This window comes from Onychostoma macrolepis, chromosome 07 (genome assembly GCF_012432095.1).
Source record: "Onychostoma macrolepis isolate SWU-2019 chromosome 07, ASM1243209v1, whole genome shotgun sequence".
NCBI lineage: Eukaryota > Metazoa > Chordata > Actinopteri > Cypriniformes > Cyprinidae > Onychostoma > Onychostoma macrolepis.
Window position 1 is genome coordinate 3,808,868 of NC_081161.1, and position 24,214 is coordinate 3,833,081.

At 37.4% G+C, this 24,214-nt stretch overlaps 1 protein-coding gene across 4 annotated transcripts in view; it reads left to right on the forward strand.

Annotated features, from left to right (window-relative positions):
- Positions 1-24,214, forward strand: part of zmp:0000001168 (signal-induced proliferation-associated 1-like protein 2) — a 62,114-nt gene that overhangs the window by 21,053 nt on the left and 16,847 nt on the right. For all 4 annotated transcript variants that reach the window (XR_009271994.1, XM_058781770.1, XM_058781768.1 and 1 more), the window contains 10 exons: positions 339-1,970; positions 9,037-9,161; positions 9,864-10,052; positions 12,083-12,257; positions 12,889-12,992; positions 15,063-15,220; positions 15,311-15,914; positions 19,055-19,329; positions 20,944-21,324; positions 22,621-22,750. Coding sequence is in view for 3 of the 4 variants with exons in the window: in XM_058781770.1 (XP_058637753.1) it covers positions 848-1,970; positions 9,037-9,161; positions 9,864-10,052; positions 12,083-12,257; positions 12,889-12,992; positions 15,063-15,220; positions 15,311-15,914; positions 19,055-19,329; positions 20,944-21,324; positions 22,621-22,750 (3,264 nt within the window). In the remaining variant the exon portion in view is untranslated. The remainder of the gene's footprint in view (positions 1-338; positions 1,971-9,036; positions 9,162-9,863; positions 10,053-12,082; positions 12,258-12,888; positions 12,993-15,062; positions 15,221-15,310; positions 15,915-19,054; positions 19,330-20,943; positions 21,325-22,620; positions 22,751-24,214) is intronic.

The following is a 24,214-nucleotide window of genomic DNA, read 5'->3' on the forward strand; positions in this document are numbered from 1 at the left end:
ATCTTCAGTGTGTTTCACAGTACACAGATTGTAGTTTTATACTTAGTGTCAGATTGTTAAACCTTGTCCACATGACGAAAGTCAGACCACTTTTAATATAAGAAGTAAGTGATTGTTTAAAGTCAATCAACAAACCACTCTCTTATAAATAACTTAAAGAGGTCGTTCCCACTAATAGCCGCACAGATCAATACAGAGTACAGCAGAATACAGTAAGTGGTGAAGCAGATTTTACTAGAGCATATAATGTACTGCCATGCAACACAATGTAACTTACAAAAAATGCAACGTCTATTATCACGTACAAACTAATAATAACCTGTTTCATTGTGTTTCAGGAATACGGTGGAGGATGCAGTCGTGGCCTCTAAGGGGGCAGAGCTTGTTGGTCAGCCGTGAACAGAGAGTCACAACGAGGCGTACCTGACTCAGAATAAACCAGACTGGGAATCCAGTTTCAGTCAGTCCACATACAGTCATAGTCATTCTGCTGGATGCATCCTATAACATTTATGATGAGAGTAATCCTGTATGTCAGAACTTAAAATGTTTACCGAGAGATTGAAATCATCTCTGGAGCCTGCACGGCTGTTATTTTATTCCAAGGCAGAAGGTTGCGCTCAGCCCTTCTGAATATTTTAGTGAATGAGGAACCTATCGAACGGAGATCTGCTGGCAGTGCTGGAGAATTTCAGTGTTCATGGCTAGAACAAGAAACATTTGTGCCAGTCACTTGAGTTCCCCAAAAACTCCTGACTTATTGACACAGATGCAGTAAATTGGTGCAGAGGCAAAAGAAAAGGGGCAAGGGCAACTGAAAAGTCAGAGCTTCCCACAACTTCAAATCATGCAGTCAGACGATCTCTTCATCCGCAAGTTTCGCAGGCAGAGCCCACGCCCGACCCTAGCAAGAGTGAACTTTGACCCCAAGCAGGATGGTGGTAGCGTGCGGACACGAGTCGTGGTAGAATGGCCTCCTAGGAGAGAGGGAGAGGGAACAAACAGTGAGAGCGTCACACCCAGCGCAGCTGCGCTGAATCTGAGGACAGTAGGTCGTGGACACATTATGCAGCGCAGCAACAGTGACGTCACCCTTGGAGATTTGGATTCAGCAGGGCAAGTTGGGAGGAAGTTGCTCCGAGTAGGGGGGGACAAATCTGGGACCGTTGGGCAGGGCGAGTCCCTCCACCGAGAGTACGGTAGCCTGTCCTCACTTGAAAGACAAATCCAGATTGTAGATCCCAATTCGGAAGATCAAGGTGTTCTCAGTCCCAATGCCTTGCGCTTCAGAGATCCGTTTCTTCTGCTGGGTCTGCAAGAGGCACCTCCTGAGGTGGACGGCGTGTATCAAGGAAACTGTGCCCCAGCAGTAGACACGTCAAAACCGGTCAAGCCCCCCAAACCAGAGGGGCTTGGGAAGAAGGCCAAACCGTCCCCTCCGCAGGCCCCTCAGTTTTCCTGTGACCAAGTCCCAGGTGGTGCTTGGGTGCGCAATTTTGCACACTATGATGTACAGAGCATCCTCTTCGACCTGTCAGAGGCTGCAACCAATCGGGACAGCATCGGGCGCAAGAAGAACATCACGTCCGGAGCGTCAGCTGCCTCTCAGCTCCGTCCGCTTTCGCAATCCACACCTTCCTCGGTTTCTCAGGGCGGAGGCGGCTCGGGAAGCGGGACTGGCTCGGAAGATGTAGAGCAGTCCTTGCTTGACGAAGGAGATGGGAACGATAATGATCTCCTGCTCAGCTGTCCTCACTTTCGGAATGAGATGGGTGGTGAGGAGAGCGTGGGGCTCGGCCTGCCGCGGGCCGGCTGGCACAGGTGGAGGAGTCTTCAAAGTCCCAACAATGCTGTGTCCGTGTTAGAGGAGCCCAGGGAAAGCCACGTCCAGGCACAGGGGAAAAGTAACTACTTCATAGAGCATGCAGACCTAGGGGCTCGGTACTATCACAAGTACTTTTACATGAAAGGTGAGGGTGTGTGTGTGTGTGGCGAAGCATGTTTGCACTTTTTGAAGAAACATATCACATATTTATTTTTAGGGCTGCCCTCAACTAAAGATTTTCTTATTGACAAATAGTTGTTCATTTGAAGTGATTAGTCAACTAATCGCACATTTATATTAATAAACCATATAATTCATAATGATTAGCCTTTAATTGCCTATAGCCTATAAGTGCTCAAGCGCACACATAAAGCTTGCCACAGCGCACCGCAGAAGTAATGTTTATGAATGCTTCAGGGAAAAAAACAGCAAGAAGACTGCCTTAACATTATAATAATTCATTGATAAACCAGTGTTTTCTGTAGTTTCGGCTGCAGTGATGAAGTCGACGACACTGACTCGTCATCTCCACAATGGACGTTCACGTTTCATACGGATTACATAATCTGAAAATATTTATTTTCCATTTGAATTGGTTCATTTCAAAGTAGAAATTTCGCTTTCTGTAGATACATTTTTCATGTCTGAGAGGCAAGCATGAAGTTTCAGGTAATTTTATTTATTTATTTTATTTTATTTATTTATTTTTTACGCAAGTTCACAGAGACCTAGACGGCAGAAAGAGCATCCTGTTTGCTTTCATTATTTTACAAAAGCACAACGTTTTGTTGTTATTGTGAGTGCACGCAATGGACCTTTTACAGATTCGAAAGATGTATTACTCTTACCTGTATGAGCAAAAATGACGAAGTATTTGAAGTTAAATACAAATGATCGCACCCGCTCCTCCAAGTTAACTGTCATGCAGTGAACGCACTATTGTTCAGCTTCCATACTCCGCACAAACACTTCAATAGTGCACATTTTTCTATGTTAACGTTAAAGCTAGCGGCCATGTAATGATGCTGTTACTTACATGTTTCAGATGATAAGCCACATTTGAGGTCGATGAATGAAACAAACATTTGCATGTCCTGTCCGATGTACTGTAATATCCACATAGACCAGCTGTTGATAATCTGTCCGTCATGGACTACGTGACTTTGCCACTTCCTGTGATTTTTATTTGTTTTCCCTGCGACTAAGCGACTAAAATTTTGATCGACAGCCTTTTCTCGCAGACTAACTGTTAGTCGACTATTAGGGGGCAGCCCTACTTATTTTCATTGCTTAGTCTACTTTACTCTCAGAAAAAGGTGCAAAAATCATACTTTTTGGGGCACAACAGCTGGTCACTGGATGCTTTGAGGGACACCTTTCCACCTTATTTACCCCTAAAAGGTTCATAGTGGTACCTTAAGGCTGGGGTGCCAGTCCTGTTTCTGGAGCTCTACCTTCCTGCAAAGTTCAGCTCCAACCCAGATCAAACACACTCAAACCAGCTGGAGCAGGGTTGGAACTGAACTCTGCAGGCAGGTAGATCTCCAGGAATATGATTGGGCACGCATGCCTTAAGGGGTACTACTACATAAAGTATTACTACTCTAAGGTACTCATAGGCACCTTGTGGTTCTCAACTCTGGTTCTCGGGACTCACTGCTCCTCATATTTTGTATGTCTCACTTGTCTGACACATTCAGTTCAGTTCATGGAGGTCTCTCCTAATGAGCTGCTGATTTGATTCAAATGTGTTAAATGAGGAAGATCCGAGAAAACAACTGAATACGCAGTATAATGCATGCCAGGTCAGTAGTTGGCAATGTCACCTTGTAAAGAAACACTAGGTATCTGCACACATATGTATTCCTATAGACTGAACATGTAATAATCATGCGCATGATGTCACCGTGCCCGAAGCGTGAATCCGTATTCAGAAATTTGTGGTCACACAGACTTTGAGCATGCAAAATTCCCTTGGATGCTGCAACGGTCCAAAAATGACGTCATGCTCTGCAGTGTCTTTCTAAAAACTAAAATTCAATACATAACAAATAATAATACATCTAAAATGTAAAAACATACAATCTACTACACTTTCCTGCAGCGCTGCAGTTTTAATTTTATGTTCTTTTAATTCAGCTACGAGGTCATGCTGTGATGTACCGATCTGCTGTTGGTCACACGGTATCACGTGATGCGAATTCGCAGGTCAGAGTTCACCAAGCTTAAACTTTGGAACGCAGCGGAATGCGAAACTTTTTCGCACAGGCTTGCGTTTCCGGTCTGACGCATTCGCATACGTATGAATGGAAGTCAATGGAACGAAAAGTGCAGCCCCTTTACCCATTCTATGGAGCCACTAAAGGGACATGGTTATCCGCTTGTTAGCGGTAGCCTGTTTCATTACAGTACATTAAATTTCACTTACCACATAAAGAGAGTAAGGAGAGATGACTGAGGATGATGGCGAATGATTTTCAGATCCTGAGCGCCACTGACAAACATCTAATCTTGTAAAATGTGTGCTAAGTACTGCCGCCCCATAGTATAAACAGAGTAAGTGTGATTGCAAATCTCGAAAGTGAAAGTAAAACACAAGCACGCATTCCAAAGCGGTTTCAATGCCCTGCATATTAATAGCGGCTCTCTGATGCCTGCAATTTATATACAGTATAGTTACCCAATGATATAATTGTGAGAGAAAGTATTGAAATACATTTTTTTCCTCCCATCTCATATTTATTCCCTTTTGGAGTTCCGTAGTACATATCGGAATGCGGGAGAGGGGGTGGGGGGAAGGAATCACGATGCCGGCTCAACATCGTGATGTCTGTCAGCCACCTTTTTCTTCCCGTAAGAGCAGGCGTGGCCATTTGTAAATTCTATGGGTCTAGCTTCCGGTCTCATCTGCGTTCAGCTATTTTTAGCTGTACAAAACAGCTCGTTTTGCTGCTTGATATTGCAAACTGGTGTGTCTTGCCATATTATTTTAAAGGGTTAGTTCACCCAAAAATGAAAATTCTTTCATTAATTACTCACCTTCATGCCGTTCCAAACCTGTAAGACCTTCATTCATCTTCGGAGCACAAATTAAGATATTAATCAGGGGTTCAACAGAAATTATGGAGAGAGTATCACGACGCATGCGCTTGCTTCAGCATCATGTAAACGACACATGTGCATGGTGCAGCTGCTCACGTAACACGCACATATGTCAGCATGCACATGCGTTGTTTACATGATGCAAAAGCAAGGGCATACGTCGTGATACTCTTTCCACAATGGCGGCGCGCCGCTGCAGACTGGATGAGGAGGAGAAGAATTGTTGAATAAAGTTGTTATTTTTGTTTTCTTTGCACACAAAAAGTATTCTTGTGGCTTCGTAAAATTACGGTTGAACCCCTGATGTCACATGGTCTGTTTTACCGATGTCCTTGCTACGTTTCTGGACCTTGATTGCGGTAGTAACCTTGCTGTCTATGCAGGGTCTGAGAGCTCTTAGATTTCATATCTTAATTTGTGTTCCGAAGATGAACAAAGGTCTTACGGGTTTGGAACCGACATGAGGGTGAGTAATTAATGGCAGAATTTTCATTTTTGGGTGAACTATCCCTTTAATGGATTATCTTAATTATGAACACACTGGTTTGTAGTGCAAACAGTTTTACCGTTTACTGTACGTTGTTATTCTTCTCGTTATTTCCCTGTAGCGGCTAATGAACTGGAAGTCTTACCCATAGACTTACTTCTGTGTTGAAGAAAAAGGTGGATACTTTGGCCTTAAGCTGGCTGCACACTAGACGATTTTCAAATCTTAAACGATATAAAACCATGGGAGACCACAGACATGAAGACAGTTCAACCGATTTTTGGCCTTATAATCCTCTGAACGCACACACCACACAATTCAACCAGACCGCGAGACCACACACTTGAAGATTGTAGGAACGATTTCACAGTCACACGAGATCTCACTGACAATCGCGAGATCAAACGTGACTAGAGAAGAAAAACAAATAGAGGACAATCAACGTTGTCAGCTGGCTCTCATGGTGCGCGTTCTGTTTCACAGTGAAAAACAAAGTATAGAAAAGAATATGGGTGATATTCTCTGCTTTCATGTCATGTTTGTGGCTGCCAAGTTTCAGCTGTAGAAGCACGCAACATCCGGTGAGTGACGCTTGCTCGCTCTCATTGGCTATCGCGGGTATCACGTCAGAGGCAGCCCGATCAAGAGTCGTAAATATCAAACATGTTTGATATTTACGATTTGAGTTCGGCGATGCTCCATCTCGATCGGGAGCAGATAAATAATCGTAATGACACCATAAAATTTCTGGACAAAGAATCGCTTGCGACAAGCCACAAATCGGGCTTAAAATCGGCCTTAAAATCCTCCAGTGTGCGGCCAGCCTTAAACAATCCCTCATTTCAGTTCATGGAGCTCTCTCCTAACAAGCTGATGATCAAAATCAGGTGCGTTAAATAAGGAAGACATACAAAATGTGCAGAACACTAAGTCACCAGGACTGGAGTTGAGAACCACTGCCTTATAGGCTACTACTATATAGAGCAGTGGTTCTCAAACCTGTCCTGGAGGACCCCTAGCCCTGCACATTTTGTATGTCTCCCTTATCTAACACACCTGATTCAACTCATCAGCTCGTTAGTAGAGACTGCAAGACATGATTTTGGTGTGTCTGATAAGGGAGACATACAAAATGTGCAGTGCTAGGGGTCCTACTATATACAGTATTACAACAGTAAGGATAAGGGATAAGGGTTACCTCTAAAAGGTTCATACAAGTACATTTAGGGTTACTACTACATACTGCACACTACTCTACGCTACTCTATTACTATTCGGTGGCACTAATGTGCACCTTAAAGATAAATAACTTATTTGCCCCAGAAAGGTTCATAGTAGTACCTTAAGGGGTACTTCTACATACTGTATTACTGCTCTAAGGTACTAATATGTGCCTTTTAATGGTAGAAAAGGTACAAAGTTGTCCCTTTAAGCCCCTGTGAATAGCTGTTGGAACCATTGGAACCAATTTTTCTGTCTTTTATTGCTTTTGTTAAACCAACTTACTGTTTTTGTATATCTTGTTGTTCTATATTTATTAGTCTTCTGAGACCAAATTTTCTGATTGAAAAGACCCATTTGCATCAAATGTGGTGCAGAAAAGGTTTAGTGAATGACATTTATATGGTCTGTTAGCACGAAATATGTGTTGGGCTTAACAAAATGCAAATTCACCCACAACAGTACAACAGATGGCGCAACAGTCACCATTCACATTCGGTGCTGTGAGATGTTCAGAAAAAGACTGTCAGTCCCTAACATTTCGTTTTAGACTTTCTTTTGTGCTCAACATAATAAAAAAATTGAGATATTTTTCAAGTTAAAACACCAGACTTTTGTGTCTGCAGTTGTCAGGAAGACTCTCTGTCCAGATAAGCAAGCAGTGCCTTTAGTTAGATGTGACGAGGGCACTTATCCTCCTCTTATCTTGGCTTTTATTTATGATGTATAATTGTATTTTATAATAATTAAAAGTATCTTATTTTAGATAATGTATGCGTTACTGCAGTGGTTCTCAAACCTGTCCTGGAGGACCCCTAGCCCTGCACATTTTGTATGTCTCTATCTAACACACCTGATTCAACTCATCAGCTCGTTAGTAGAGACTGCAAGACATGATTTTGGTGTGTCTGATAAGGAGACATACAAAATGTGCAGTGCTAGGGTCCTACTATATACAGTATTACAACAGTAAGGATAAGGGATAAGGGTTACCTCTAAAAGGTTCATACAAGTACATTTAGGGTTACTACTACATACTGCACACTACTCTACGCTACTCTATTACTATTCGGTGGCACTAATGTGCACCTTAAAGATAAATAACTTATTTGCCCCAGAAAGGTTCATAGTAGTACCTTAAGGGGTACTTCTACATACTGTATTACTGCTCTAAGGTACTAATATGTGCCTTTTAATGGTAGAAAAGGTACAAAGTTGTCCCTTTAAGCCCCTGTGAATAGCTGTTGGAACCATTGGAACCAATTTTTCTGTCTTTTATTGCTTTTGTTAAACCAACTTACTGTTTTTGTATATCTTGTTGTTCTATATTTATTAGTCTTCTGAGACCAAATTTTCTGATTGAAAAGACCCATTTGCATCAAATGTGGTGCAGAAAAGGTTTAGTGAATGACATTTATATGGTCTGTTAGCACGAAATATGTGTTGGGCTTAACAAAATGCAAATTCACCCACAACAGTACAACAGATGGCGCAACAGTCACCATTCACATTCGGTGCTGTGAGATGTTCAGAAAAAGACTGTCAGTCCCTAACATTTCGTTTTAGACTTTCTTTTGTGCTCAACATAATAAAAAAATTGAGATATTTTTCAAGTTAAAACACCAGACTTTTGTGTCTGCAGTTGTCAGGAAGACTCTCTGTCCAGATAAGCAAGCAGTGCCTTTAGTTAGATGTGACGAGGGGCACTTATCCTCCTCTTATCTTGGCTTTTTATTTATGATGTATAATTGTATTTTATAATAATTAAAAGTATCTTATTTTAGATAATGTATGCGTTACTGCAGTGGTTCTCAAACTAGGGGTGCGGAGAGTACAGATCAACATTTTTGATGACTCATTCTGCACTTCAAAGTACAGTACAATCAGATTTCAGATTTTTCAAATGCTAGGGTAGGATTGCCAAGGATGCAATGCGCAAAATTACATTCTTTTTAAATTACACAACATCATAATTACTAAAATGTATAATTTTACTGTGGTAATAATAGTTGCATATGAAATCTAAAAGGAGGGAATATATTAGACTTAATTTTTTAATACAGCTGTGGTGGTCAAAATAATTTGTCACAATAATTTGCTATTTAAAAATAGTGTAGAGATGCATATGTTGAGCAAAAAAAACCCCACTTTGGATGTTAAGCTCATAATACAGGTAGAACACAACTGACCCGGACTCTTGACACTGTCATACAGTTTGTACAGTAGTTTAGTAGTTGCATGCTTGTTCATCTCAGTAGTGAGCCATCAAAGGTTACACAATCACAGTTCCTCTTTTTCTACTGTTCAATATTCTGGAGTTTGTTTCTGTTGTTTTCACATTTATTGATTTATATTATTTTGTATGAATTGTTAAAATCTTAATTTCCCACTTTTATTCCAGACCATCAGAATTTCTTTGGCATGGACGATCGTTTGGGGCCGGTGGCCGTCAGTTTCCGCAGGGAGGAAAAAGAGGGATCAAGTGGGTCCCAGTACAACTACAGGATCATTTTCAGGACCACTGAAGTAAATACAAGACTCTCTCACACACAGATGTCATTAAAGATTTTGAGATTAAGGAATTTATTTTTTCTTTGAGGTCCATTTATAATGCTTTTAATGTCTACCTGAAAAAATGCTCAGAAATTAGGCAATTTTCCACCCTCTCCCTGCTTTTGATTTAGTTTGAAATGAATGAGATGATCACTAGAATGTTTTTGCACAAATGTCCCTTTTCATTTTATTTGTATTTTTTTAAATCAAAATTTGAACGTTATATTATTAATCATTATTCATTACATTAGTATATTTATGAATGCATTTACATTGCTAAACAACATATTTTAAAAAGTTTGCATATGTGTTTTCGTTGAGTATTATATTTGATAAATCAGGCTTTTATGGCTCATATAGTATAAGAGAATATGAAGCTGAAAGAGGAGTAAAAAAACACCTCAATTTTATTCAGAAGCCCAAACTGAGAAAAAAGTAAATAAATAAATACGTACACACATTTGGTGCAGTTGCTTTATTTGGTCAAAAAGTAAGATGAAATTCTGACTTGTAAATTCATAAGATTCGAATACCTTGTAAATCAATCTACATTACATTATTGACCTCAGGGGAAAAAATAAATATAAGAAATGTATATGATATGACTCCTTTAAGTCTACATCATGTTTTTGCACTTTTTAAAAAAATTATTTGGTCCCTGCTGTTTTTCTGTAGCTGAAGACCCTGAGAGGTTCGATCCTGGAGGAGTCAGTTCCCTCCGCAGCGCGCCACACCACACCACGCGGCCTTTCGCCCAAGAGACTTCTGGAGTTTATTTTGCCCGATCTCAACCTACATTGCCTCAGACTGGCCTCCACGTCCCCTAAAGTCAGAGACACGCTCCTCAAACTGGACGAGCAGGGGGTAAGAGCTGTTATATTGAGCTGGTTTCTGTAGTTCTGCAGAACTGACAGCTTGTGTTTGCTGACAGTTACTGAAAGGCTGCTAGAAATAGTGTAGCAGCAAATATATATATATACATATATTTGGTGCAACTTCTATTTTAAACACAAAGTCATGTGAACTGGCTTGACAAATACTGTTTCTCAAAGCAGTCTGCCTTGCTTCCTATTTTAGTGGTCTAATAAACCTGGTATTGTGTATTATGATTATAGTCAACTCTGTGATGAATTGCTTTTGGAAAGTCACTGATAAATGCATCTGATAAATGCATTGATAAATGCATAAATGTAAATGTGTTTCCAAACAAATTGTAACATTTAAATGTATAAACCTTGTAGAAGCTTATATACAGTTTTTGTGCTTTTGCCTTTATACACCACTACAATGGATTGAAATGCAGACTTTAAGCTTTAATTCAAGGGGTTGAACAGATATATAACATAAAATGCTTAGAAATTACAACCATTTTCAAATTACAACCCCCCATTTTCAAGGGCTCAATTGTAATTGGAAAAATAAATGTAATCATAAATAAAATGTTCATTTTTAATATTTTGTTGAGAATCCTGTGACTGCCTTAAGTCTGGAACTCATGGACATCACCAGAGACCGGGTTTCCTCCTTTGTGATGCTTTGCCAGGCCTTTACTGCAGCTGACTTCAGTTGTTGTTTGTTTGTGGCTCTTTCTGCCTGTAGTTTTGTCTTCAGCGAGTGAAATGCAGCTCAATCAGGTTGAGATCAGGAGATAGACTCGGCCATTGCAGAATAATCCACTTTTTTACCTTCAAAAACTCCTGGGTTGCTTTTGCTGTATGTGTTAGGTCATCCTCCAATTGTTCTATGAAGCGCCGTCCAATCAACTTTGCTGCATTTGACTGAATCTGGGCAGAGAGTATATCTCTATACACTTCAGAATTCATCTGGCTGTTTCTGTCTTCTGTCTCGTCATCACTAAACACCAGTAACCCAGTGCCACTGAAGCCATGCAGCTCATGCATCACACTGCTCCGCCGTGTTTCACAGATGATGTCGTATGCTTTGATCATGAGCTGTTCCATGCCTTCTCCAGACTTGTTTTCTTCCCGTCATTCTGGAACAGGTTGATCTTAATTTCAGCCGTCCAAAGAATGCTTTTCCAGAAGTGGTCTGGTCTTGTTTGCACTTGTGGTGAACCCTCTGTATTTGCTCTGGTGAAGTCTTCTCTTGATTGTAGACTTTGACAGTGACACGTCTACCTCCTGTAGAGTGTTCTTCTCTTGGCTGGATGTTGTGAAAGAGTTTTTCTTTACCATGAAGAGGATTCTCCGATCATCCACCACTGTTGTCCTCCGTGGACATCCAGGCCTTTTTATGTTGCTGAGCTCACCAGTGCATTTTTTTTTCTCAGAATGTACCAAACTGTTGATTTGGCCGCTCCTAATGTTCCTGCTATCGCTCTCCGATGGATTTGCTTTGTTTTTGAAGCCTTGTTTCACTTGTATGGAGAGATCCTTTGACTGCATGATGTGGGTTCACAGCAACAGCTTCCAAATACAAATGGCTTAGAATCGACTCCAGACCTTTTACCTGCTGATGTAGAAATAATGAAGGAATAGCCCACATCTGTTCATGAAATGGCTTTTGAGTCAACTATCCAATTACTTATGGTCCCTTGAAAAAGGGGGGAGGTACATATTAAAGAGCTGTAATTCCTTAACCTTTCCTCCAACTGTGATGAGAATTAAAGATCAGATTGTGCACTTTAAGCCCATATTCATTTTGGTCAGCTGCTAAAAGAATAAAAATTGTGCCTGTGTCCAAATATATATGGACCTGACTCTATATATAAGCCTGCTTTTGTAGTTACGCTTTTGTTCTGCTTACACTTGTGCATGCAATGTGAAACCGGCTTAATTACAAAATGAGGAAGAATGATGTTGCGTGTGTAAAAATCTAATTGGAGAAGTAGCTGTAATTTCATCCTTGTTAATGTGTGTTTTATATGTGTGAAGTTGAATTTCCAGCGTAAGGTGGGCATTATGTACTGCAGAGCAGGACAGTGTACTGAAGAGGACATGTATAACAACGAGAGCGCCGGGCAAGTTTTTGATGAATTTCTGGACCTTCTTGGAGAGCGAGTGCGACTCAAGGGCTGGGAGAAATACAGAGCTCAACTAGACACCAAAAGTGAGACCAAAAATCAACATGCAGTCAATCTTCATATAACTGCACTATAGTAAAATAGTATTGGTGTATATAAGTAGAATGTAATTGCGATATTTATTATTCTTTTTTATAGTTGTTCCACAAAAATATAAATGTAAATGCACATTTAGGTGTTTGCACATAAACTGTTCAAAAGTCTGGGATCAGTAATATTTTGTTTTTTAAAGAAATTAATATTTTCTCTTCAGCAAGAATGTATTCAATTGATTGAAAGTGACAGTAAAGATTTTAGTGTTACAAAAATTATGTTTATAAGAAATTATGTTCTTTTGAACATTCTATTCATTAAATAATTCTGAAAAAATCTATCACAGTTTTCACAAAAATATGTAGCAGAACAACTGCAGTTCAACATTGATAATAATCAGGTTTTTATGCTGATTTGAGCAGCATATCAGCATATTAGAATGATTTCTGAAGGATCGTGTGACACTGAAGACTGGAATAATGATGCTGAAAATTCAGCTGTGCATCACAAGAATAAATTACATTTTATTATATTCAAATAGAAAACAGTTATTTGAAATGGTAATAATATTTCACAATATTACTGTTTTTAATGTGTTTTTTTTGTTTTTTAATTTAATTGCAGCCGACTCCACCGGTACACACTCACTGTATACTCGCTACCAGGATTACGAGATTATGTTCCATGTCTCCACCATGCTTCCATACACACCCAACAATACACAACAGGTAATCCCCTAGAATGTCCCGTTGAAACTCAGCACCACTTGCAGTTTATCCCTGGAAAGGAAATACAAAATCATTACTCACAGCACAATGATATAAATCAGCAATAGGATAAGTATTGGGATATGCATGTGCAAATCACCTGGTGTCTCTCCTTGTGCAAAAGAAATATACTTTAATGTATATTGAAAAGCAGTACTTATTACAGAATAAGAATATACTTAAAGGGGTCATGAACTGAGAAACCAAAATTCCCTTGATCTTTTGACATATAAGAGGTCATTGTACTATAATAACATCCTGTACGTTTCAGAACTCAATACTTTCTGAAAACAGCTTATATTGAAGGCAGTCTGCCAAAACAACAGCTTGTGAAATGTACAACTCTATGATGTAAGTGTCGCTAAACAACGCCTCCACAAATCAACACCTACTTCTACATCGCTGTCTGTTTAGCCCCGTCCACCAATTCTACATCATTACCTGTTTAGCCCCACCCACAAATTCTACATAGTTTCCTGTTTAGCCCCGCCCACATATTTTACATTGTTGCCTGTTTAGCCCCGCCTACCAATTCACACATTCAGGCATGAGAGAGGCAAGCACTGGTCTACTCAGAAACCAAATGATGAAGATGGCTCTGAAGACAAAACACTGTGCAGTGCCAAGTTGTGGAAAAAAAAACCTCTTTGCATTGCCTTCCTTCTGATCCCAATGTTACGAAAGAGTGGATGAACTTTATTTTTAATGAAGATCCAGACTGCGTCAGTAAGAACTTGGTGCTTTGTTCACTTAATTTTACCGCGGATTCGTTTACAAACAAGGCACAATTTGATGCAGGATTTTCAGAGAGATTGAAACTGAAAGACAATGCTGTGCTGATTCTTTTGGATCCGACAGTAATGTCGCAACACAAGTGTGATAAACTGTTTTCATTACATGGTCAGTATTGCTTTGTCTGTTAAACAGATTGTTTGATATGAGTATTTATGCTCTTTTAACCTAAATCACTGCAACGTCCATCCATCTGTGAAGGAGGCGGCTGTCAAACATACACAATGGTTTGCCAATCATAGCAGTGGGCATTTACTTCCGAGTCTACATTCCGCCACGCCTATTCAAACAGAACATTCTGATGAGGGGGTTAAAAACAGGACAGAAAATAGCCTATTACTTATAAATTATGATGTTTTTTTATGTAAAAATCTTGATAACATTATAAGTTATAATAATGAAAAAACAAAATAAAAAACAGAGGCAGTTCATGACTCCTTTAAATGTGAACTGAATGTAATGCTTTCAACCACTTAATTGCATGTTAATTATTATTTGGGTTCAAATTTATATTAAATGCAATTGCTGAACTTTAGAGTGATATATATATATATATATATTTTTTTTTTTTTGACTCACTTAAAGTAGGACTTAAGTACATTTTATAGGTCATTTCATACTTCTATTGTCTTTTGAAATATGGATAAAGATCTGCTAAATGTACTGACAAACATTTATGATAAACTAAAATATACTTTAATTAAATTTTTTATGAAACTTGTATGTCATGTATTTAAATATATTTGTAATTACATATTTGTAATAATGAAGCTGCAATTTAGTTCATTTAAAATATATGAACTTTTGTTAATTGTAATATTGATTGTAATATGGAACAACACGGTACATTTAAAATTATAATATAGTACTTTGCATGTGCTTTAGTATGTTAGTGAACACATCAAAGTAAGTGTACTTCTTTAAAGCATGAATATTGTTAAAACATAATGATTTAATTTGGCATTATTAAAAATGCTTTTTAAAAGTGTACTTAATTATGTTAAGAGAGTCAGTTTTTAAGTAATTTAAGTGGCCTTTTATTTCATTAATATTATCTTCAAGTGCAATTAAAAATATATATATACAGTATATATACTTTTTCTACAAATTATACAGTAGAATTAAGCAAACTTCTTTTTCTCAAGGGTCTGATGACTTTAGTATTCTGCACATTTCATTTGAGTCACTGCATTTAGAATTAAAAGTTTCTCTATGTCTTTTTCACTATTTATCTTCTAGTTGCTGAGGAAGAGGCACATAGGGAATGATATCGTCACAATAGTCTTCCAGGAGCCAGGAGCTTTACCTTTCACCCCCAAAGCCATCCGTTCTCACTTTCAGCATGTGTTCATCATTGTCCAAGTACACGAGCCCTGCACCGAAAACACCTATTACAGGTAAGACAGCAGACAAAAAGCACTGAAGAAAAAGTAAAAAATAAATTTTACAAATAAAATGAAACATGTCTTTATCTCCACCTTTCTCAGAGTTGCAGTAACTCGTTCCAAGGACATCCCTCTCTTTGGTCCTCTCTTCCCTAAAGGTGCACGCTTCCCACGTTCTCTTGCCTTCCGTGACTTTCTCCTCGCCAAAGCCATTAACGCAGAGAACGCGGCGGAGAAGTCAGAGAAATTTCGCTCTATGGCCACACGTACGCGGCAAGAGTACCTAAAAGACCTAGCGGAAAACTACGTCACCACAACGCCCATTGATTCTTCCACCAAATTCCCCCTGCTGTCGCTGGGCGGGAAGCGCAAGGAGAAGCTAAAGGGAGCTAAAGGTGCAGAGCTTCACAGTGCCGGCGCTTTAGTGTGGGCCGTCACCGTCGTTCAGGGTGGCGAGAGTAATGGTCTGAGCCTGTCCTGTCTGCTCGGCGTGTCGGCGGAGTCGGTCGTGCTCATAGAGCGATCCACACGAACCGTCATATTCAACTGCAGCTGCCGCGATGTGATTGGCTGGAAGGCTGTGACCGAGCCTGGAGCTCAGGGTAGCCCTTCGCTGGATATCTTCTACGAGAGAGGCGAGGCAGTGACTGTGACGATGTCAGAAAGCCAAGTTGAGGACATTAAGGAGGTTGTCCAGAGGCTGGAGGTGAGATTTAGTGTAATATATGAATAAAACAAAGAATATTGGAGTATGTTTTACAAGAGACTACTATTTCAGTCTTTCTACTTCAAATTTCATGTTTAACTCTTTCCCTGCCAAACACGAAATTTTCTGTTATTAATGAGACACCGCTGTTTTCACTGTTATACGCTAATGGGCACTATTACACATCTCCTGAATGAGTCTAGAAAGTGCCGATCAAAAACACAGACCAGGAGGATGCAGAAACGAGCAATCTCATATGTATGCATATGCATATAAAAAATAATGCGATCATCAGCACTAACCGCATATAAATGAAAACTGTCTAATGTTACAGAGTGAAATGTCAATCAGGAAGTGGTAAAGGCCTGTGCAAGCTTTAGGAGTGCTGATGGAAGCCATCTACTGCATCTTTGCTTTGATAATATTACTAAATATGATCCAGATGTAGTATTTGATAAAAATGCGATTTTCTCAGCTTTTTTGCTCAAAATGTAGCTTTTTTTAATGAAACCTACCTACATTCAAGTGTTGATAAACAAAAAAAGAAACAATGCTTGGAGCTAGAATAAAACAGAAAATAGAGGGTCTGATCTTTATTTTGATGTATTGCATGTTCAGATATTCATAAAACAAAATATTCTGGGGGCCATGAAATTTTTGTGAAAATCAGCAAAAACGCTGGCGGTAACTGGCAACTTTTTTCAAAAATTCTGGCAGGGAAAGTGTTAATACTGTGTTACTTGCTGTTTGTTTGTTGTTGTATTTAAAGGTGTAGTTCACCCAAAAATTTTAATTGCTGTTAATTTACTCACCCTCGGGCCTTGCAAGATGTAGGTGACTTTTTTTCTTCAGTAGAACAGTTAAGAAGGTTTTTAGCTGAAATTGAGGTTCTTGATGATTCCATGAAATGTGAGTCAGCAGCTACCATCATTTTAGAGTGAAAAAAGCATATATACAGGCAACACAAAATTAATACCCATGGCTCCTGATGATATAATGTGGTATTATGAAGCAAAACGATCAGTCCGTGCAAAAAACTGAACATTATTTGCAACATTATTACCTGTAATCCATACGCTTAAGCAAACGGGCTGGAGTGATGTTCGGTTCCTGGACCGGTTCTTTTGGTGAGCTAGTTGAACAAGTTCACCAAATCAGACTGAAGTGTCTGAAACAGATCATGGCTTGAGCAGCACAGATCTACAAGTTACTCAATCCAAAACTCACTTGCGGATGCCTGACAGTCACTGCGACTCAAAATGAGCCAAAATACTGGCGTATATATGATCCTCTGATGAATGAACTGATTCAGCGCTTCAGTTCCTCCAACACTCACTGAACTGAGTAAACAGTTCGACTCGGACCGAAGAACTGATGCATGAACCAAGCTCTTGAGCCAAATGAAGGTTTTTATGGTTTCTCAATGTTTATGTAAAAAGGTGAGCTGATGAAGACTAGTTTGCTCACTTTATATGATTTAGACATGTAAAACATCCATGTTTCACATCATTATTAGGTGGTTTAATAATATAATTACATATGTGTTACATCATTGCATGTTTACATACATAAACTAGTGAATCAGTTATTTGAACAAGTTAAATGAAGCAAACTGTCCGAAAGAACCAGTTCGCTGAAAAGAATCGGAATTTGACGTTTGCCTGAGGCTGTGGATTACAGGTAATAATGTTGTAAATAATGTACATTTTTTTGTGCAGACCGATCATTTCGTTTCATAAGACGACATTATATCGTGCAATTCCATTTGAAAATTTGTGTCCAATCTAAAGTGTGGAAAGATAGTCCATCCCTCCCCAGAATGGCAGAGCCTTTTCCACCATCCAGGTTTATCTTGCAGCAATAGAAACCTGTTATGTACTGGTTTATGAAAGTTGTTGGCTATTGAATTACTTTAAACCGACAATTCTAGTATGAGATCTGTCCATGGTCCTGAAAGCACAGTCTCAGCCGCCATTCAAGTATGTAAAATCAAATATATAAAAAACAAGAAGCTGTTGTACCCCTAAAGGTACCGGTTATTTGTTCATCTCTCAATCATCATTGTATTGCATTGCATTATTCAGTCAAACCAAAAATTATTCAGACACCAGATATAATTGTTTTTATTTTTTGCAGGACACTATAGTTCATTTATGTAAGTGAGGATAGCAAAATAAAGTAAACTGTGACATATTATACCCAAAAACTCTTCACACAGAGGACTACCGGTAAAATTAAAAAAAACAAAAAAAACAATTTGGGACCAACACTTTGACCTGACCATGTTTTGCTGAAGTGTTTTTTATTTAATTGCTAATGCAACCTTTTTACACCACAGACTGAACAAAATTAAGCATTGCTTGGTAACTGGTTGACCTAAATTTGTATTATCTAACTGTGTACTTAAATTTAACAGCTGACAGCTATTCAACCTAATTCATTTGTGAGGCAGGCTGACAGAAGGATGGCATTATCAAGATTTATTCTGACACAGTTTACCTCTGAGTTCTTGTCATATTTTATTACCATTTTCTAAACTATAGCGAAAAAGGAGTCTGAATAAAGTTTGGTTTGACTGTATGTTTGGATCATCAAACTAAGCATTTAAATACCATCTTTAAAAAACTATTGCTGGAGATATAGGGTGACGTCTGATATTTAGATTTAGATTTACATTTAGTCATTTAGCAGATGCTTTTATCCAAAGCGACATACAAATGAAGACAATGGAAGCAGTCAAAATCAACAAAAGAGCAATGATGTGATACAATAGTAATATTTATATAATAATTAATATAATAGTATTTATATCATTTTATGCAAGTATGTGCTATACTGTTATCTCAGTTATATAGAATTGCATCAACCTTTTGTCCATACAAATATCAGCATCTGCACCAAATTGCATATTTTTGAGTCTCTGAAGAAAACTGAGCTGTTTTTTTTCCTCCATTTTCTCACTATATCAGTCTATATAAGCTATAAAACCTGATATATCAAATATGATACTTACAAAAAAAAAAAATGTTGTGTCTAATAGTTTATTATTTCATATGTCCAGCTTTACAGGGTTAAGACTTGGAGCTCTTTATAATGTGCTGTGTGCCGTTTTAACATGATGCTTCTGTACTTCCCCGCAGCTGGTGACGCGAGGCTGTGAGGCGCGTGAGGTTACTCCCCTGCGGGACGGTGTCGGCCAGCCGGGCTTCCTGATGAGCGAGGAAGGCTTTGTAACGGAGCTCCAGCGGTTCGGATACGCAGAGAGCGGCGGGCTGCAGCTGGGGGCTCGTGTGGTTCGTCTCTGTGGGCAGGTCCTGGTGCACCTCAGCCTGGAAGAGCGAAGCCGACTCCTCCGCATGGCTCAAAAGATCCACATCACAGTCATTCCCCCAGACGAGAACGGAAAACCACGCAGGTAATAGAGGTGACGGGTTATCTGTGTGTCAGAGGAAGTGGATAAAATGGGGGGATGACGTGAAGAATGCATACACTGCCATGATTTTTAGAGAAAAGTGGGCAGACGAGTTAAAACTAGTAAGCAGTGAGTGGAGTGCTGTTGATAATGTAATTAATGATGGTAAATGTAATGTGTATCCCTTTAAAAACCACCGCTCAAAAGTTTAAAGTTTATTTTTTGAAAGAAGTCTTTTTGCTTCCCAATATGAAAGCCAGAATAATTTATATTTTATCATTTCCAGAATTAAAAAAAGGTTAAATATAAAAACTCAGAATTCAGATTTTTTTTTTCTCAGAATTCTCAGTTTACACCTCATCATTCTGTTTTTTCTTTTTTTTTTTTCGTGAAAAAAATAAATGGTAATGTGACATTTTATCTCATAATTTAGACTTTTTTTTTTTTTTTTTTCTTGCATTGCAATTACCTTTTTAATTTTTATCCCATGGTGGAAACAAGATTACATATACCTAGGCTGCATGTATCTGATAACAATACAGTAAAAACAGTAATTTTGTGAAATATGTTTGCAATTTAAAAGAACTGTGTTCTATGTAAATATACAGTATAATATCAATAAGAATTTATTTCTGTGATCAAATCTGAATTTTCAGCATCATTACTCCAGTCTTCAGTGTCACATGATCCTTCATGCTAATATGCTGATTTGCTGCTTAATTATTATCAATTATTATTGGTGCTCAATTATTAATAATTGTTCTTATTATTGTCAATGTTGAAAACCGTTTTTGCTGTTTCAAATTTTTGTGGAAACATTTTTTTTTTTCCACCAAGGATTCTCTGATGAATGGAAAGTTATAACAACAGCATTTATTTGAAATAGAATCTTTTTTGTTGCGTTATAAATGTCTTTACTGTCACTTTTGAGCAGTTTAATTCCAAAAACTTTAAAATTAAGTTTAATTTAAGTAATGAAAATAATTAGGCTGACTAACTTGATTGCAATTGCTGTGGACTGACAATACATTGACTTTTAAAGCCACTTTTTGTCATATCTGTCCAATACATTACTCATCTGCCACAATTATTATACTGCCTTATGAATGATCTATTTTCTAATTACCTATTGTCTACCTAATATCTTATTATCTATTATCCGATTATCTATTTGTACATATGCATATGCATTTGTATTGTATATTTTTATCTATGCTCCCTAGGGAGCAAAACAGATGGATAGAGAGGAGGAGGGAGCAAATGAATGAAGGACAGACCTCATTCTATTGACATGAACATGTTTTAGTCAGTGTTTCACCAGCTGCTCAGATGTCATTCAACTCTCATAATGCTTATTGATCCATCCAACACACACACACACACCGAGATCATGGCTTAAAATGGCATTTTTTTCAAATCCTGTATACAGCGACTTATTCAACATGCTTTATGTAAGTCTTTGATTATATAATATGCTTCAAAAAAGAAAACCAAAATAGCAGCATTGATCTCTTCATCCATGACTAACAGTGAAATGAATGCGCTGAAATAAATGAGCTGAAACTTTGTTGTTCATCACTTTCTTTTCCCGTTGTTCTTGTGTTTGTCTGAGTTCAGGAGTTTCTCTGAGCTTTACCAGAAGGCCATCCAGGACGCAGAGAGCAAATCTGGAGAGGGACAGTCAGGCGAGGCCTGGGTTCTGGATGACGATGAAGAAACTGAGGTTGATGGCGGCGGAGGGGAGAAAGAGGAGAAGAAAGAGATTGAAAATAAGACACCAGACAAGGAAACTCCAAAGCAGGAGATACAGGAGGAGCAGATGGGATTCCTGGAGCCCATGGAAACAGATTCGCTCCTCTCTCCACCCAGCCTGCCTCTCTTACGGGCGACTTCCCTGCAGGACAGCATGAAGAGCCAGAGCCCTGAAGTCACCCCCGTCTCTCTCACACGGAGCTACTCGCTGGAAGGACATCCTCCGTATCAGGACATCATTGAAGGGTATACAGATCTCATTTCACTCAAAAACGGTGTACTGCTTAAACAGATTAAATCAGGCTTCTAAAATGACCTTTTTGCAACAGTGTTGTTTTAGTATTATTTATTATAGTTTTATTAATGTTTTGAATTGGGTATTTTCAGTTGGCATGTTTTGCAATGTGCTTTTGTCAATTTTACTATTTTTTATAATATTTATCTTTAATTTTTTTCGTTTAGTTAATTTTAGTACTTCAACTGATTTTATTTCATTTAACTGCGACGGCAACGTTTCAATTTTTTAGTTTACTCTAAAATTATTAAAACTACTATTTATTTTTTAAAGTTTCATTACTTAAACTACTACATTTTTAAAGTTAATTTTACATTTAAGTTTACATCTAATATCTACAGTATATTTTCTTCTATTTTAACGAATATTGATTTTTGATCGTTTTAGTTTTTGTTAACAATAAGCACTGACTATACTGTTTCTTAACTTTTTTTAAAGAAGTGCACTTTGTAATAATGACACATTTAAAGTTAAGTTTTTGTTGTTTTAGTTCAAATACATTTGAAATCCATTGTCTTAATAATCTTTTATTATTCTATAAAGAAGTACTTTTGATGTGCTGACTAACATACTAAAGCACATGTAAAGTACTTGATTATATTTTTAACTGTAGTGTGTTATTGGATATTATATTTTAATGTTAGTACATTTTAAATGTAATACATTTCAATTTAATTATTTCAAATGTGTAATTACAAATATATTTAAATCCATGACATGCAAGTTTCAGTAGAAATAACATTAAAGTATAGGTTATCATAAATGCTTGTCAGTACATTCAGCAGTACTTTAACCATATTTCAAAGACAATAGAAGTATTTATAAAATTACATATAAAGATGTACTTAAGTCCTACCTGAATGAGTCAAAAAAGCACTTTAAATTTCATCTAATGGCATTTAATATATTATTGCATATAATACATTTTTATTTAAATACAGTTAACATGCAGTGCCTGAAAACATTACATTCAGTTGATATATTCTTTTAAGTCTATTATTGCAGTAATAAGTACTCTAATTAAAGTAACCAAGAATATGTATGACCCCTTTAATTGGAAAGCGTTCATATTTATGATGACAATAGACAACACAAATATTTAATTTAATTTAAAAAGATACTTTTTATAGTAGTGAAGTGTAAAGTAGTATTTTGGATGCTGTAAAATGTTTTTTTTTATTCTGTTCTACCTTTTATTTATTCTGTTTAACTGATGTTTCTCCTCTATGAATGTGTTTGTCTGTCAGGCATGTATATGATAACGTGGGGCTGAAAGCAAACAGGCACATTTATGAAAACCCTGGAGAGCTTCGGGACGAGACCCCTGACCTCATACTGGCAGTCAAACCCAAAGTGCCTCTGGAGCAAGAGGAACAGGTATCTAATGCACACACTGCTCTCTTTTCATTAAGACACTACATTGTTTTACAGCTGATGGGAGAAACAGCCTATTGAATGCACTGATTGTCATGAGAAGCGAGAATTGATCATGTGATCACAGTAGGCACAGAAACAATGAATCTCATAGTGGCCCAGGAGTTGTCAACGTCTTCCTTCTCACACATACATTACTTTATAGGAACAAACCCATTTTTTTTAGGTTTTCGATTTGATTCTGGAATGATCTTTTTTCAAGTTCAGAATAATTAAATTCGATGCAATTCACAATGAGATTCAATTCGAGTTCAGTTGTTTTTATTCTGTATTTTTTTCAAATGAATTGATAGGTTATGTAAATGCTTCTCTTAATATTTCTTAGGTAAGAAAAAGACAAGAATGTTTTCACCAAGCAACTTGAAAGTAAACCCATGTGCTTGGAAATGTAACGAATGCAATGTGTTGCTAAAATATTTTAGAGCTAAAACAAAACAAAAACAACAAAATTATTAAGTGACTATACTTCAAAATTAAATCTAAATGGCTATACTAAAATGACAACTAATTAGTCTTATAAAATATTCTGAATTTATTCCATATTCCATTCATTTAAAAAGAAAAGAGATTTCTTGGTCTGGAAATAAAGTTTCAGTCAAGAATTGATTTTAAAAGCTAAACAATGAATGAAAGTCATTTTGAACCAAAATTATTATAGTTAACTAAAACTAAAACCATAAACATTAAAAATTACTTTTAAAATAAAATTTAACTGAAATAAAATATTTAAAAACTTAAATGTATTTTTTTTCAGCTAGTTGCCAAGGCAACATTTCTCATTTTCATTTAGTTTAAGTACTAAAATAACTAAAACTAAATAAAAATGAATAAACTAAAACTAAAAATGTATTTTAAAAAAACTAAAAAAAAAAACTATATATACATATTTAAGAAAAACACATCCAATTAACTAAAATTAAATTGAAACTGAAAATCTTAAAAACTAATTTAAAATATCAATAAACCATAATAAAACATTTTAGAGCCAAGAACACTTAGGAAAGTATTCCATATATATATTTTTCCTTTTTTTAGACATTGAATTTTTTTCCAATGAGATTTCTCAGTCTGAAAATCATTATAATTAAAATTCCCTACTTTTTCCATGACCGTGGGAACCCTGAATTTAGCATTTACATATTTTAAAATATTGAATGATACTTACCAAGATCACAGTTCATTCATATTTTAGCATTTAAAATAGATTCTCGACCAAAACAAATGATTCACGATTCTGAAATCCATGTTTAAAGATTAACGCAATTGCATTTGTAATCGATGCATGGTGAAAACAAGTGAATCGTTACACGTCTAATTGTCCAGCTTACTTAGAAACAATACTAAGGACACGAACACTTACAGAAGAGCACAATGCATTGAAGCACCTGAATCATGGCATGATGTGCT